The sequence below is a fragment of the Pristiophorus japonicus genome, chromosome 1 (assembly GCF_044704955.1).
Source record: "Pristiophorus japonicus isolate sPriJap1 chromosome 1, sPriJap1.hap1, whole genome shotgun sequence".
Lineage (NCBI taxonomy): Eukaryota > Metazoa > Chordata > Chondrichthyes > Pristiophoridae > Pristiophorus > Pristiophorus japonicus.
Genome location: NC_091977.1, coordinates 481,880,289 through 481,893,204, shown reverse-complemented (window position 1 = coordinate 481,893,204; position 12,916 = coordinate 481,880,289). Strand labels below are relative to the sequence as shown.

The following is a 12,916-nucleotide window of genomic DNA, read 5'->3' as shown; positions in this document are numbered from 1 at the left end:
AAGAAGTACCTGGTTATGCACTGGAAGTGCCATAACCTATAGGACTATGGACCAAGAGCTGGAAAATGGGATTAAGCTGGATAGCACTTTGTCGACCGGCACGAACACGATGGGCCGAAAAGGCCTCCTTCCATGCTGTAAATTTCTATGATTCTACGTGATACCCAGCCTGTTCTCACCACGTGATACCTAGGATATTCTCACCATGTGATACCTGGCCTATTCCAACACAAATAAAGGTATTAAGAAAGAGTGTAAGTGGTCTAAAGATGTCTCTCAGAAGGTCAGGACTGAGACTGCTGTAATACACGACATGTTTATTGTGGCAAAAGCACTGGTTGCACAGAATTAAATGTTTCATGAACGAGTTAAAAGAAAAAGAAAATGAGCAAAAACACTTAGAAAAAGAAGCACAGGAGAAGGAAATCCAATAGTTTAATGATAAGATTGTTAACCAACAAGCAACAGCAGCTTGTTCAGAAATGAATGAAGTTTCTGTTAAAGGGTACGTCTGAAAACTAAGAGTGAAAAGGGACAATGTGAGAGGTGTAAAGATAATCTGGGGGTTGTGGCCTGGGAGTTGTGGTCTGGGAGCTGCAGGAGTGAGAGAGGCTGTTGTAATGATTTAGCAAACGAGAAATTTACTGGGACTTTCGACGAGTTCCTCAGTGACCCCTTCCTCATCTTCTCTATGCCATTACACCCCGACTATTGTTTAACAAAGAGGAAGTCAAGAAACTGTGCTGGAGGCTGAGGAGTTTGCATTTGCCCTTTTGCAGCAAACAGAGGTTGTAAAGTAGTTATGCAAAAATTCCTTTGTTAAATATGCAAAGAGTAAGAACAAATTTAGGAAGAGAAAGAAATTCAAATCTCACAGAAAACATCAGAAATTAAAATTGTTGTGAGAAAACAGGATTGAAGTAAGAGACTAATGTGTGTCCTATTTTCTGCTGTTTCATGCTGCAGTGTCTCACAGATCGAAAAGCAGTTTAACCCTCTGTCGTCCCTGTTGTAGCTTTTAGGAATTCATATAAGCATTTGAACATTGTATTTTCTATGATTATATGCTGTCTTAAGTTTGTCAATTGTTTTCTCCACATATATATACAAATATGCGTTATTTTTATGAGATTGTGTTCTTCTATTGTTGGATCTGAAAACTGATGTTAACAGAGCGAGTGTCTCATCACATTAGCAAATGATAGATACTGGTTTTCTGTGGATGGCCACTACAGACAGACAATTATTTTAACTATGTTGATATTTCTTGGGCATGCGACTTGGGATTATCACATAAAATTTAGCACTTTTGAGTTACTCAACTCATAACAAAGTATGAATATTTTAAGGTGGATGAGAGTAAAGGATTGAGTGTGATAAAGGTACCTGGGGTGCTAGATTTTCAGTTTTCAGCGAAAACGGTAGTTTTACGCCAAAATTACCGTTTTCGTTGCTTTATCATTTTTAGACCGAACTTTCGGCCTTTACGACGATTCGCAACGCAATCCGTGAATTTCGGCAACTTTAGTCTGGGGCCGAGAACGCTGCGGGCGAGGCCTTGGGAGCGGGGGGAAAAAATTTAAAAAATAAAATTCAAAAAAACATTCAAAAAACATTCACAAAACCCTTAGCTACAAAATCGCTGAAAAATAATTTTAAAATAAAACTTTAACTTACCTTTTTTGCAGGTTTTCATATTTAGCGCTGTTGGCAGGACTGCACCGACAGGTTTAACCTGTCGGTATTCTGGGCGCGGCGTACGGGTCGGAAGAGTGATGAAAATATGACACAAATGTAATCTGTCTCGTTGCACGTCGCGCACCTCTCCCCAATGGTACTTGGAAGTGCCGCCGCAAAGAGGTACCCGAGGATCCCGCCGAGTGGGTTTTCGCCGCTGAGGGTCAAATCGCGGCGACAATCCAGTCGCAAACCTGGCGAAAATCTGGCCCCTGCAGGGGTTGTTATGGGAAAGTGAATGTGGTTATACAAAGTATGTTCATTTCCATTTAAGCTTGTGCCTCCAGGAATTGAGAGATTTAAGGAAAACATTTGGTGCTTTCATAAAAGTGCTTGGCTTTATACTTTTTAAATTTAAGACTAGTGGAATGGATTTATTTTGACTGCAATTTACATTATGCCACCACTAAAATGCATCAAGAGTTTTAAATAATAGTAAAAGCAACTTTGGAGAATTACAAAGTTACAGTTTGAACTTTTTCAAAGCACTTTTTTGTAATTGACTTTGCAGCATGTCTGAAACTGTTGCGCTGGCTGATTCCTCCACAATCCCAAGGTTTTGCACAGTGAACGAGTAATTAGCCCCTTCTATTTGCCGCATTAAAGTGCTGCATGTAAAGACCTGATGCTGTATTTGTTTTGTAAGTATCAGCTCGAAGTGATTATGGAACCAATTATTTCAAGTTGGGGAGATTTAGGTGACCGACAGTGATAATCGAGCGTGATTTGTGGACCAGATCATGAAAGAAATGTGTGCTATGTTAGGGATAGAACAGAAATTCCACATCCAAAGCACCCGCAAGTGTCAGGCCTGGTAGAACGGTTAAAACTATGTTGAAGAAAGTAGTCAGTCAGACTGAGATTTTAAAATACCCTGACAGTGCAGCACTCCCTCAGAACTGGAGTGGAACCCACAGCCTTCTGACTCAGAGGTGAGAGTGCTACCATTGAGTCAAGGCTGACAATTTAACTTTTAGGGGGATATGTGGCGTAGGTAAGGGCTCTGACAACATCCGAATGAAAGAAGCCCCCGGTCTCGTTAGGGCATTCCTTTACCTTAGCAAAGGCGTCTCTGCCGTATGTAGCTTCCTGTACCGTGTGACCCTTTTCAATCACTTCACCCCCTCCTGTAGCTACGGTACGTTGGAGAAGAGTCTTCCTCAGAGTGTCTGGTTCCGTCATGGTGATCTCTGCGATGTGTGAGACCAGATAACCATTGCTGATTGAGGCAGCATCACTCTCTGTGATAAACATTAGGTTCCCCTGTGAAAGAAAACACAGGCAGGAATCAACAAATGCAACGAGGACACACTAGGGAACCATGGTGTGATATAGTCACAAAGCACAGCACATACAGCTTCCTAACATGGCAGGCAGCTCTCTTGGAAGTCTCCAGAAATCTGCCTGGGCTGTTTATTATTAACCCTGCACTTGCAGTACACAATATGTCCACATCCACAGTGTGGAGCTACAAACATTACAAGCTTACAGATATTACATATGGAATATGTTCTTTTTGTACATTGACAATGTGTGCACACAGAGGAATCATGGGATATGCCACATAAACATGAACTGTAGGTACACACTGAGGAATCATGGGATGCAAGAGTCATATCCATGAACAGCATATATATACTGAGGAGTAATGGGATTGGTTGTTCATTCCCTCACCGAGCAGGTAAATTTGTACCCATGAACACTAAGTGCACACTGAAGAATTCTGGGACAGGCTAGTAATACCTATAAACAATGCATATATATTGAGGAATCATGGACTAGGTTATTACCCCCTTAAACGGCACCCAGCTGGCAAGAGCCATGTCATTTGTATCATAAAAAGCAGGTGTACACCATGGAACAATGGAATACACAATATTCACTGTAAGTAATGGATGCAGCATGACCAGCAGATGAATCTATAGACTATATACTGACCACAGAATGAAATATAGTTCAGTACAGTGAGCACATCATAATTAGTAATTATCTGAAAAAGCACATCTTCCAGAGAGGAAGAGAGTATCCTGTCAGTTTGACAACTGGGAGGTAATCCCAGCACTGAACACGTTCCTCGTTCAGTTCCATCTCAGAAAGGATGTGCAGGCAAAGGAAATTGTGTCATGGCATGAAGGAAGCCTGTAAGACCTCAGCTGTTCACCCCCACCAACTTTTTAAAATAATTCATTCTCAGGATGTGGAGGTCGCTGACAAGGCCGGATTTATTGCCCATCCTTAGTTACCCTCAGAAGGTGGTGAGGAACCTTCTTGAACCGCAGTGGTTTGATACAACTGAGTGTCTTGCTAGGCCACTATAGTGGACAGTTAAGAGTCAACCACATCAATGGGGGTCTGGAATCACATATAGGCCAGACTGGGTAAGGGCGGCAGGTTTCCTTCCCAAAAGCAACCGGTTGGGATTTTAAAACAATCCAACGGCTCCATGATCACTTTTACTAATACCAGCTTTTTATTTCCGGTTAAAAAAAAAATTCTAATTCTCAAACTGTTTGATTTCACATTCTCTGGATTATAAGTCCAAACCTCTGAATTACTAGTCTAGTAGCATCACCAATACACTATCGTAACTGCTCAAAAGTTGTACAAGTATCAAGCCCATAAGTGTAAGGCAATAATATTTGCAACCAGTGGGAGCTTGAACAATCATAGAATGATACAGCCATTCAGCCCATATGCCGGCTCTTTGAAAGAGCTATCTAATTAGTTCCACTCCCCTGCTCTTTCCCCATAGCCCTGCAAACTTATTGAATTTGTTTCCACCATCCTTTCAGTCAGTGCATTCCAAATTATAACAACTCGGTGTGTAATTTTTCTCCCCCTCATGTCGCCTCTGGATCTTTTGCCAATTACCTTTAACCTGTGGTTACCAAACCCTTCTGCCACTGGAAACAGCTTCGCCTTAAGACCCAGCTAAGAGAGCACTATACAGCCAAGGCCTCATTGCTAACCTGGCGACCCTTGAGGACCTCGAGAATGCCCACAAGCGCTTGGTCTGCCCTCCAGGCTACCCTAACCAGCGCCTGTGAAGAGACGCTCGGTCACTCGACTAGGAAACACCAGGACTGGTTTGATGAGAGTGACCAGGAGATCCAAGAACTAATAAAGCGCAAGCGCAGGGCATTTCTGAACCTAAAACAACAACCCAATTCGGGAGCAGCAAAGCAGCTTTACAGATGGCTTAAGGCCGAAGTCCAACAAAAAACCCGTGACTTAAAGAATAGATGATGGGTGGAAAAAGCACAGGAGATTCAGCAGCTGACCAACAGCCATGATGTGCGAGGATTCTTCACCGTAGTCAAGGCCACCTATGGCTCAAGCACCCAAGGCCCCAGCCGACTGCTGGCCAAGAATGGGGAGACACTAATCAAGGACACCGAGGCAGTCAGGACCCGCTGGCAGGAACACTTCGAAGATCTCCTTAACCGAGACTCTGCATTTGACTCGACTGTCCTCAACTCCATCCCACAGCATGCTACCCGCCAGCATCTCAGCAAAACCGCAGCCCTGCACGAGGTAGAAAAGGCCATCCGCCAGCTCAAGAACAACAAGGCAATGGGAGCGGATGGTGTCATGTATGTATGCTTGGGTTTACTAGCCACCAGATGGCACCACTTTCGGAGGTCATTGGGCTGTGTTCATGTGTGTGTGGCCCAGGTATAAAAGGCCAGCCATCTTGCAATGTGATCACATTGGGCCCCAATAAAGTAGAGCAAGGTTTGTGCCTGTTCGGAGCTTACAGTACTCAGTCTATTGAATTATTGTATACACAACATTTGGCGACGAGGTAACAAGAACTTCGCATGCAATAATGAGCACAATTAGAATTCTGGAGCATTTCATGAAGGGGGAAGATTGGGAAGACATTGTAGCCCGCTTGAACCAGTACTTCGTGGCCAACAAAATGGAGAAAGAGGCAGACGCGGTTCGACGCCCGGTGGTCCTCCTCACGGTTTGCGGTACGAAAATCTATGGACTCATAAAGAATCTCCTCTCGCCCTTAAGTCCAATGGACAAGGACTATGAAACATTGTGTGCTCTGGATGAAGGCATCATCATCTCAAGATATCGATTCTATACGCTCGTTCGTTCTGAGGGCCAGGATGTATCGGAATTCGTTGCCAAGCTAAGACGTTTATCTGGACCGTGTAAGTTTGAAACTGCGTTGGCAGACATGCTGCGGACTTCTTTGTAATCGGGATCAACCACGAGGTGATCCTGCATAAGCTACTGGCGGCAGAGACGCTGGATTTGAGCAAGGCCATCACGATTGCCCAATCATGCATGACGATGGACAAAAGCTTAAAGCAGATATCATTGAAAAATCGGGACTCAGTAAGGACTATAAAAAAGATAGTATCATCGTTTGGCAGAGCTGCATGTGGCAGGGCCTACCCGACTGCATACGCGAAACCGGCGGCTGCTCAAAGTCTGCCAATGGGAATGAATCCGATATCACCATGTTGGCGTTGTGGGGGAAATCATCGGCATCATCAGTGTCACTTCAAACAGTATATTTGTAAAGGCTGTTCGAGAGTGGGGCATCTCCAGCGCCTGTGTCCGCAACTGAGCAAGCATGCTGCGACACATCACATGGAGGACGATGACCAGTCTAGCGCGGATCTGGATATGCAATCCGAGATACCAGAGGAGGAAGTGTATGGATTGTATTCATTCCTAACAAAGAGCCAACCGATAATGATTAATATAAAACTTAATGGTGTGCCGGTATCGATGGAATTGGACACGGGTGCGAGTCAATCAATAATGAGCCAGAGGACATTCGACAGGCTGTGGGATACTAAGGCTGTGAGGGCTAAGCTGAGTCCAGTCAATGCCAAGTTGCGTACGTATACTAAAGAATTCATAATGGTGATTGGCAGTGCAGTAATCAAGGTGTCGTATGATGGTGCGGTTCACGATTTACCGTTATGGATTGTTCCAGGCAATGGTCCAACTCTGTTCAGCAGGAACTGGTTAGAAAAAATCAAATGGAACAGGAACGAGATCAAAGTGTTGTCATTGGAGGAGGATACTCCATTTTCTCACGTGCTGAGCAAGTTCCCCTTGCTGTTTGAACCAGGCATCGTCAATTTCACGGGAGCCAAGGTGCCTATCCATGTGGACTCAGATGCAAGACCCGTCCATCATAAAGCTCGGGCAGTTCCATACATGATGAGGGAGAAGGTTGAAATCGAACTGAACAGACTCATAAAAACATAGAAACATAGAAAGTAAGTGTAGGAGTAGGCCATTCGGCCCTTCGAGCCTGCACCGCCATTCAATGAGATCATGGCTGATCATTCCCTCAGTACCCCTTTCCTGCTTTCTCTCCATACCCCTTGATCCCCTTAGCTGTAAGGGCCATATCTAACTCCCTCTTGAATATATCCAATGAACTGGCATCAACAACTCTCTGTGGCAGGGAATTCCATAGATTAACACCTCTCTGAGTGAAGAAGTTTCTCCTCATCTCAGTCCTAAATGGCCTGCCCTTTATCCTAAGACTATGTCCCCTGGTTCTGGACTCTCCTGGACTCCAGTGTGAAAGGACCATATCACCGGTCGAATTTAACGAATGGGCCAGCCCCTTTGTTCCCATGTTGAAAAGTGATCACACTGTCAGGATTTGTGGAGACTACAAGGTTACAATCAACTGAGTTTCAAAACAGGATCAATACCCGTTACCGAAGGCTGTTGACCTGTTTGCAACGCTAGTCGGGGGGATATCATTCACAAAACTGAATCTGACGTCGGCCTACATGACATAGAAGCTGGTCGAGACGTCGAAGAACCAGATGATATCCTGGTCACAGGTAGTGACTCCGCTGAACATCTGAACAACCTGGAAAAGGTTCTACATCGTCTGGACAAAGTGGGATTCAGACTGAAATGCTCGGTGTGACTTCATGGCACCGGAAGTCGAATTTCTGGGGAGGAAAATTGCTGCTGACGGTATCAGGCCTACGGACTCGAAAACCAAGGCCATCAAAAATGCACCCAAGCCTCAGAATGTGACGGAGCTGCGTTCGTTCCTTGGTCTACTCAACTACTTCGGTAATTTCTTACCTAGATTGAGCACCTTATTAGAGCCACTGCATATGCTGCTAAGAAAAGGCGACAACTGGGTTTGGGTTGCGTCTCAAGATAGAGCATAGAGCTTTCTCTTTGCTCTAACAAACTGCTGGTACATTATGATCCGTGTAAGCATCTAGTATTGGCCTGTGATGCTTTGTCATATGGAGTTGGTTGCGTGCTCCAACAAGCTAATGAGTCGGGCAAATTACAGCCTGTTGCATATGCTTCAAAAAGTTTGTCAAAAGCGAAACGAGCCTACAGCAGTGTATAAAAAGAAGCACTAGCCTGTGTATGGGTTAAAAAGATGCATCAGAACTGTTTGGTCTTCGGTTTGAACTAGAAACGGATCACAAGCCACTCATTTCATTGTTTTCAGCAAACAAAGGTATCAATACCAATGCATTGTCCTGCATCCAGAGGTGGGCGCTGACATTATCTGCCTATGATTATGTCATTCGCCACAGACCTGGCACTGAGAACTGTGCCGATGCATTGAGCCTGCTGCTGTTGCCACAACCGGCAGACTTTCTGTTAGTCATGGATGCCTTTGAAAGTGAAGTAACTCTTGTCATGGTCCAACAATTTAAGACCTGGATCAGCCAGGACTCTATATTATCGGTTGTGAAACATTGTATCCTTAGTGGTGATTGGTCTGCCATACCCAAGTAAATGTGTGAGGAGACCAAACCTTACATCCGTCGCAAAGACGAACTATCCATTCAATCAGATTGTATACTGTGGGGTAATCATATTGTTATGCCCAAAAAAGGCAGAACATTTTTTTTTGTGCATTATCTACATAGCACGCATCCCGGTATTGTCATGATGAAAGCCATTGCCAGGTCTCATGTATGGTGGCCTGGAATTGATTCTGATCTGGAATTGTGTGCGCATCAGTGCAACACTTGCATGCAGCTAAGTAAAGCACCAGCGCAATCGCCACTGAGTCTGTGGTCGTGGTCATCTAAATCGTGGTCCAGGATCCACATCGATTTTGCAGGTCCCTTCCTGGGAAAGATGTTCTTAGTTGTGGTGGATGCTTATTCCAAGTGGATAGAGTGTACAATCATGTCATCCAGCACATCCACAGCTGCCATTGAGAGCCTTCGTGTCATCTTTTCTACGCATGGTCTGCCTGACATCATTGTAAGCGACAACGGATCTTGCTTCACCAGTATGGAGTTTCAAGAGTTCATGAAACTCAATGGTAACATGTGAGGTCAGCACCATTCAAACCCGCATCAAATGGACAAGCAGAGCATGCGGTCTAAACCATCAAGCACAGTATGAAATGAGTAACTCAAAGTTCACTGCAAACTCGTTTGTCACACATATTGCATAGTTACAGGACAAGATCCCATACGCTTACTGGGATCTCCCCTGCTGAACTATTGATGAAGAGAGGTCTCAAGACCAGGCTCTCTCTTGTCCACCCTGACTTGAATAATCGTGTCGAATACAGACGTCAAAGTCAGCAAGGGTATTATGATCGCGCTACTGTGTCACGCGACATTTCTATCAATGATCCTGTGTATGTACTGAATTATGGTCAAGGTCCCAAATGGATCGCTGGTACTGTTACGGCCAAGGAGGGTAACAGAGTGTTTATTGTTAAGCTCAAGAATGGGCAGACATGCAGGAAACATGTCGATCAGATAAAGCTACAGCACACGGATAAACCGGAACAGTCTGAGGAAGACTCAATCAGTGACCAACCAACCTACCCTCAGTCATCAGAGGACTCCGCTGTCATCAATGAATCTGGACTTTCAATCACTGATATGGTCAATGAACCTGGACTTTCAATCCCTGACGTGGTCATTGCCACTCCCATCAGATCGGCTACCCAGCCCCCAGTCATAACAGACTCAGAACGCTCGCCCAAGGCTGGAGTTGAACTGAGAAGTTCAACTGGGGAGTGGAAAGCCCCGGGCCATCTCAATTTGTAAAAAGATCGTTACTAATATCTTAAAGGGGGATATTGTCATGTATGTATGCTTGGCTTTACTAACCACCAGGTGGCGCCACTGTCGGAGGACATTGGGCTGTGCGCACATGTGTGCGGCCCAGGTATAAAAGGCCAGTCATCTTGTACTGTGATCACTTTAGGCCCTAATAAAGTAGAACCAGGTTTCTACCTGTTCGGAGTTTACAGTATTCAGTTTATTGAGTTATTGCATACACAACAGATGGAATCCCTGCTGAGGCACTGAAGTATGGCAGAGAGGAGGTATTGGCACGAATGCATGACCTCATCTCTCTCATCTGGAAGGAGGAGAGCATGCCGGGAGATCTCAAAGATGCAGTAATCGTGACCATCTATAAAAAAGGGGACAAGTACGACTGCGGCAACTACAAACGAATTTCCCTGTTATGAGCCACTGGGAAAGTCATTGCTAGAATCCTCCTCAACCGTCTTCTCCCTGTGGCTGAGGAGCTCCTCCCGGAGTCACAGTGCGGATTTCGTCCATTACGGGGTACAACAGACATGAGCTTTATGGCGCGACAACTGCAAGAGAAATGCAGGGAACAGCAGCAACCCTTGTACATGGCCTTCTTTGACCTTACAAAGGCCTTTGACACTGTCAACCACGAGGGAGTATGGAGCATCCTCCTCCGTTTTGGCTTCCCCCAAAAGTTTGTCGCCATCCTCCAACTGCTGCTCGACGATATGCATGCCGTGATCCTTACCAATGGATCCCGCACAGACCCAATCCACGTCCGGACCGGGGTCATCGAGCCAATCCTCTTCTCGATCTTCCTCGCTCCACCTCACACTGCCATGCTCCACCTCACACTCAACAAGCTCCCCGCTGGAGTGGAATGAAACTACAAAACCAGTGGGAATCTGTTCAACCTTCGTCATCTCCAGGCCAGGTCCAAGACCGTCCCAACCTCTGTCATCGAGCTACAATATACGGACGATGCGTGCGTCTGCGTACATTCAGAGACTGAACTCCAAGTCATAGTCAACATCTTCACTGAGGCGTAGGAAAGCATGGGCATACACTAAACATCCGTAAGACAAAGGTCCTCCACCAACCTGACCCCACCACACAGCACTGCCCCCCAATCATCAAGATCCACGGCGCGGCCCTGGACAACGTGGACCACTTTCTATAGCTCGGAAGCCTATTATCAGCAAGGGCAGACATCGACGATGAGGTTCAACACCGCCTTCAGTGCGTCAGTGCAGCCTTTGGCCACCTGAGGAAGAGAGTGTTCGAAGATCAGTCCCTTAAATCTGGCACCAAGCTCATGGTCTACAGGGCTGTAGTGATGCCCGCCCTCCTGTATGGCTCAGAGACGTGGACCATATACAGTAGTCACCTCAAATCGCTGGAGAAATACCACCAGCGATGTCTCCGCAAGATCCTGCAAATCTCCTGGGAGGACAGACGCACCGACATTTGCATCCTTGATTAGGCCAACATCCCCAGCATCAAAGCACTGACCACACTCAACACAAGATTCCCAAAGCAAGCGCACTACTCGGCAAGCGAGCCCCAGGTGGGCAGAGGAAACATTTCAAGGACACCCTCAAAGCCTCCTTGATTAAATGCATCATCCCCACCGATACCTGGGAGTACCTGGCCAAAGACCACCCTAAGTGGAGGAAGAGCATCCGGGAGGGCGCTGAGCACCTCAAGTCTCGTTGCCGAGAGCATGCAGAAAACAAGCGCAGGCAGCGGAAGGAGCATGCGGCAAACCAGTCTTCCCACCCACCCTTTCCTTCAACGACTGTCTGTCCCACCTGTGACAGAGACTATAATTCCCGTATTGGACTGTTCAGTCACCTAAGAACTCACTTTTAGATTGGAAGCAAGTCTTCCTCGTTTTCTAGGGACTGCCTATGATGATGGGGGGGCGGGTTAGACATCAAGCCGGGGAGGTGGAGTCGGACATTCGGTGAGATTGGGGTTGGACGATCGCAGGTGCAGTGTATGGAGAAAGCGTCAGACTGAACACTGTGGGCTCAAAGTAACGTGTGACATTAGTCTTTTATTGCAGGTGTCCAGAGTGCCTCTCCAACCTGTGAAGCCTCCTTAAATACCTGTGCTCCCAGGGGATTATGAGATCCCTTGGGACTCCGGGGAATGAGCCCTCTGGCATATACAAGTCTAGATACATAACAACATTCCCCCCTAAAGTCAATAGTGTAACTATTTACAATGTGAGTCGATCTGGGGCCCTTCTTGCCCTGGTTGATCGTCTGTGTGAAGGCTGGTGTTGTTGAGTCATTTGTTGTCCCTGCTGGGCTGCTGTGGATGATGGGTTCTGCTTCGTGGTCAACCGGTGTCGGTTGCCACTGGTGTGTGTGTTGGGGGATCAAAAAAGATAGGGTCCAAAGTGGATTGCTCATGAAAGTCCGTGAATCTGAGTTTGATTTGGTCGAAGTATTTCTGGTGAATGAGTCCATTTGAAAGTTTGACCCGAAACACCCTGCTCCTCTCTTTGGCCACGACAGTGCCGGGAAGCCACTTGGGACCTTGTCTATAATTTAATAAAAATACAGGATCATTGACTTCAATCTCGCGTGACACATTTGTGCTATCACGGTATGCACTTTGTTGAAGCCGTCTGCGCTCTATCTGTTCATGTAGATCAGGGTGAACTAACGAGAGCCTTGCCTTAAGTACTCTTTTCATGAGCAGTTCAGCAGGTGGGATCCCAGTGAGTGAGTGGGGTCTCGTGCAGTAGCTAAGCAGAACTCGGGATAGGCGAGTCTGCAGTGTGCCTTCAGTTACCTTCTTCAAGCCTTGCTTGATGGTTTGCACTGCTCTCTCTGCCTGACTATTGGACGCTGGTTTAAACGGGGCAGATGTGACATGTTTGATCCCATTGCTGGTCATAAATTCTTTTAACTCAACAATGGTAAAACATGGCCCGTTGTCGCTCACCAGGACACCGGGTAAGCCATGTGTGGCAAACATGGCCCTCATGCTTTCAGTGGTGGCAGCGGAATTGCTAGCCGACATTAGCTCACATTCAATCCACCTGGAGTATGTGTCTACAACCACAAGAAACATTTTACCCAAGAACGGGCCCGCATAATCAACGTGTACCCTAGACCACGGTTTGG

At 46.1% G+C, this 12,916-nt stretch overlaps 1 protein-coding gene across 1 annotated transcript in view; it reads right to left on the bottom strand.

The window, feature by feature from the left end:
* Window positions 1-12,916, bottom strand: part of LOC139276891 (unconventional myosin-Id-like) — a 168,311-nt gene that overhangs the window by 101,885 nt on the left and 53,510 nt on the right. The window contains exon 8 of the mRNA XM_070894890.1: window positions 2,794-3,000. Coding sequence (XP_070750991.1) covers window positions 2,794-3,000 — 207 coding nt within the window. The remainder of the gene's footprint in view (window positions 1-2,793; window positions 3,001-12,916) is intronic.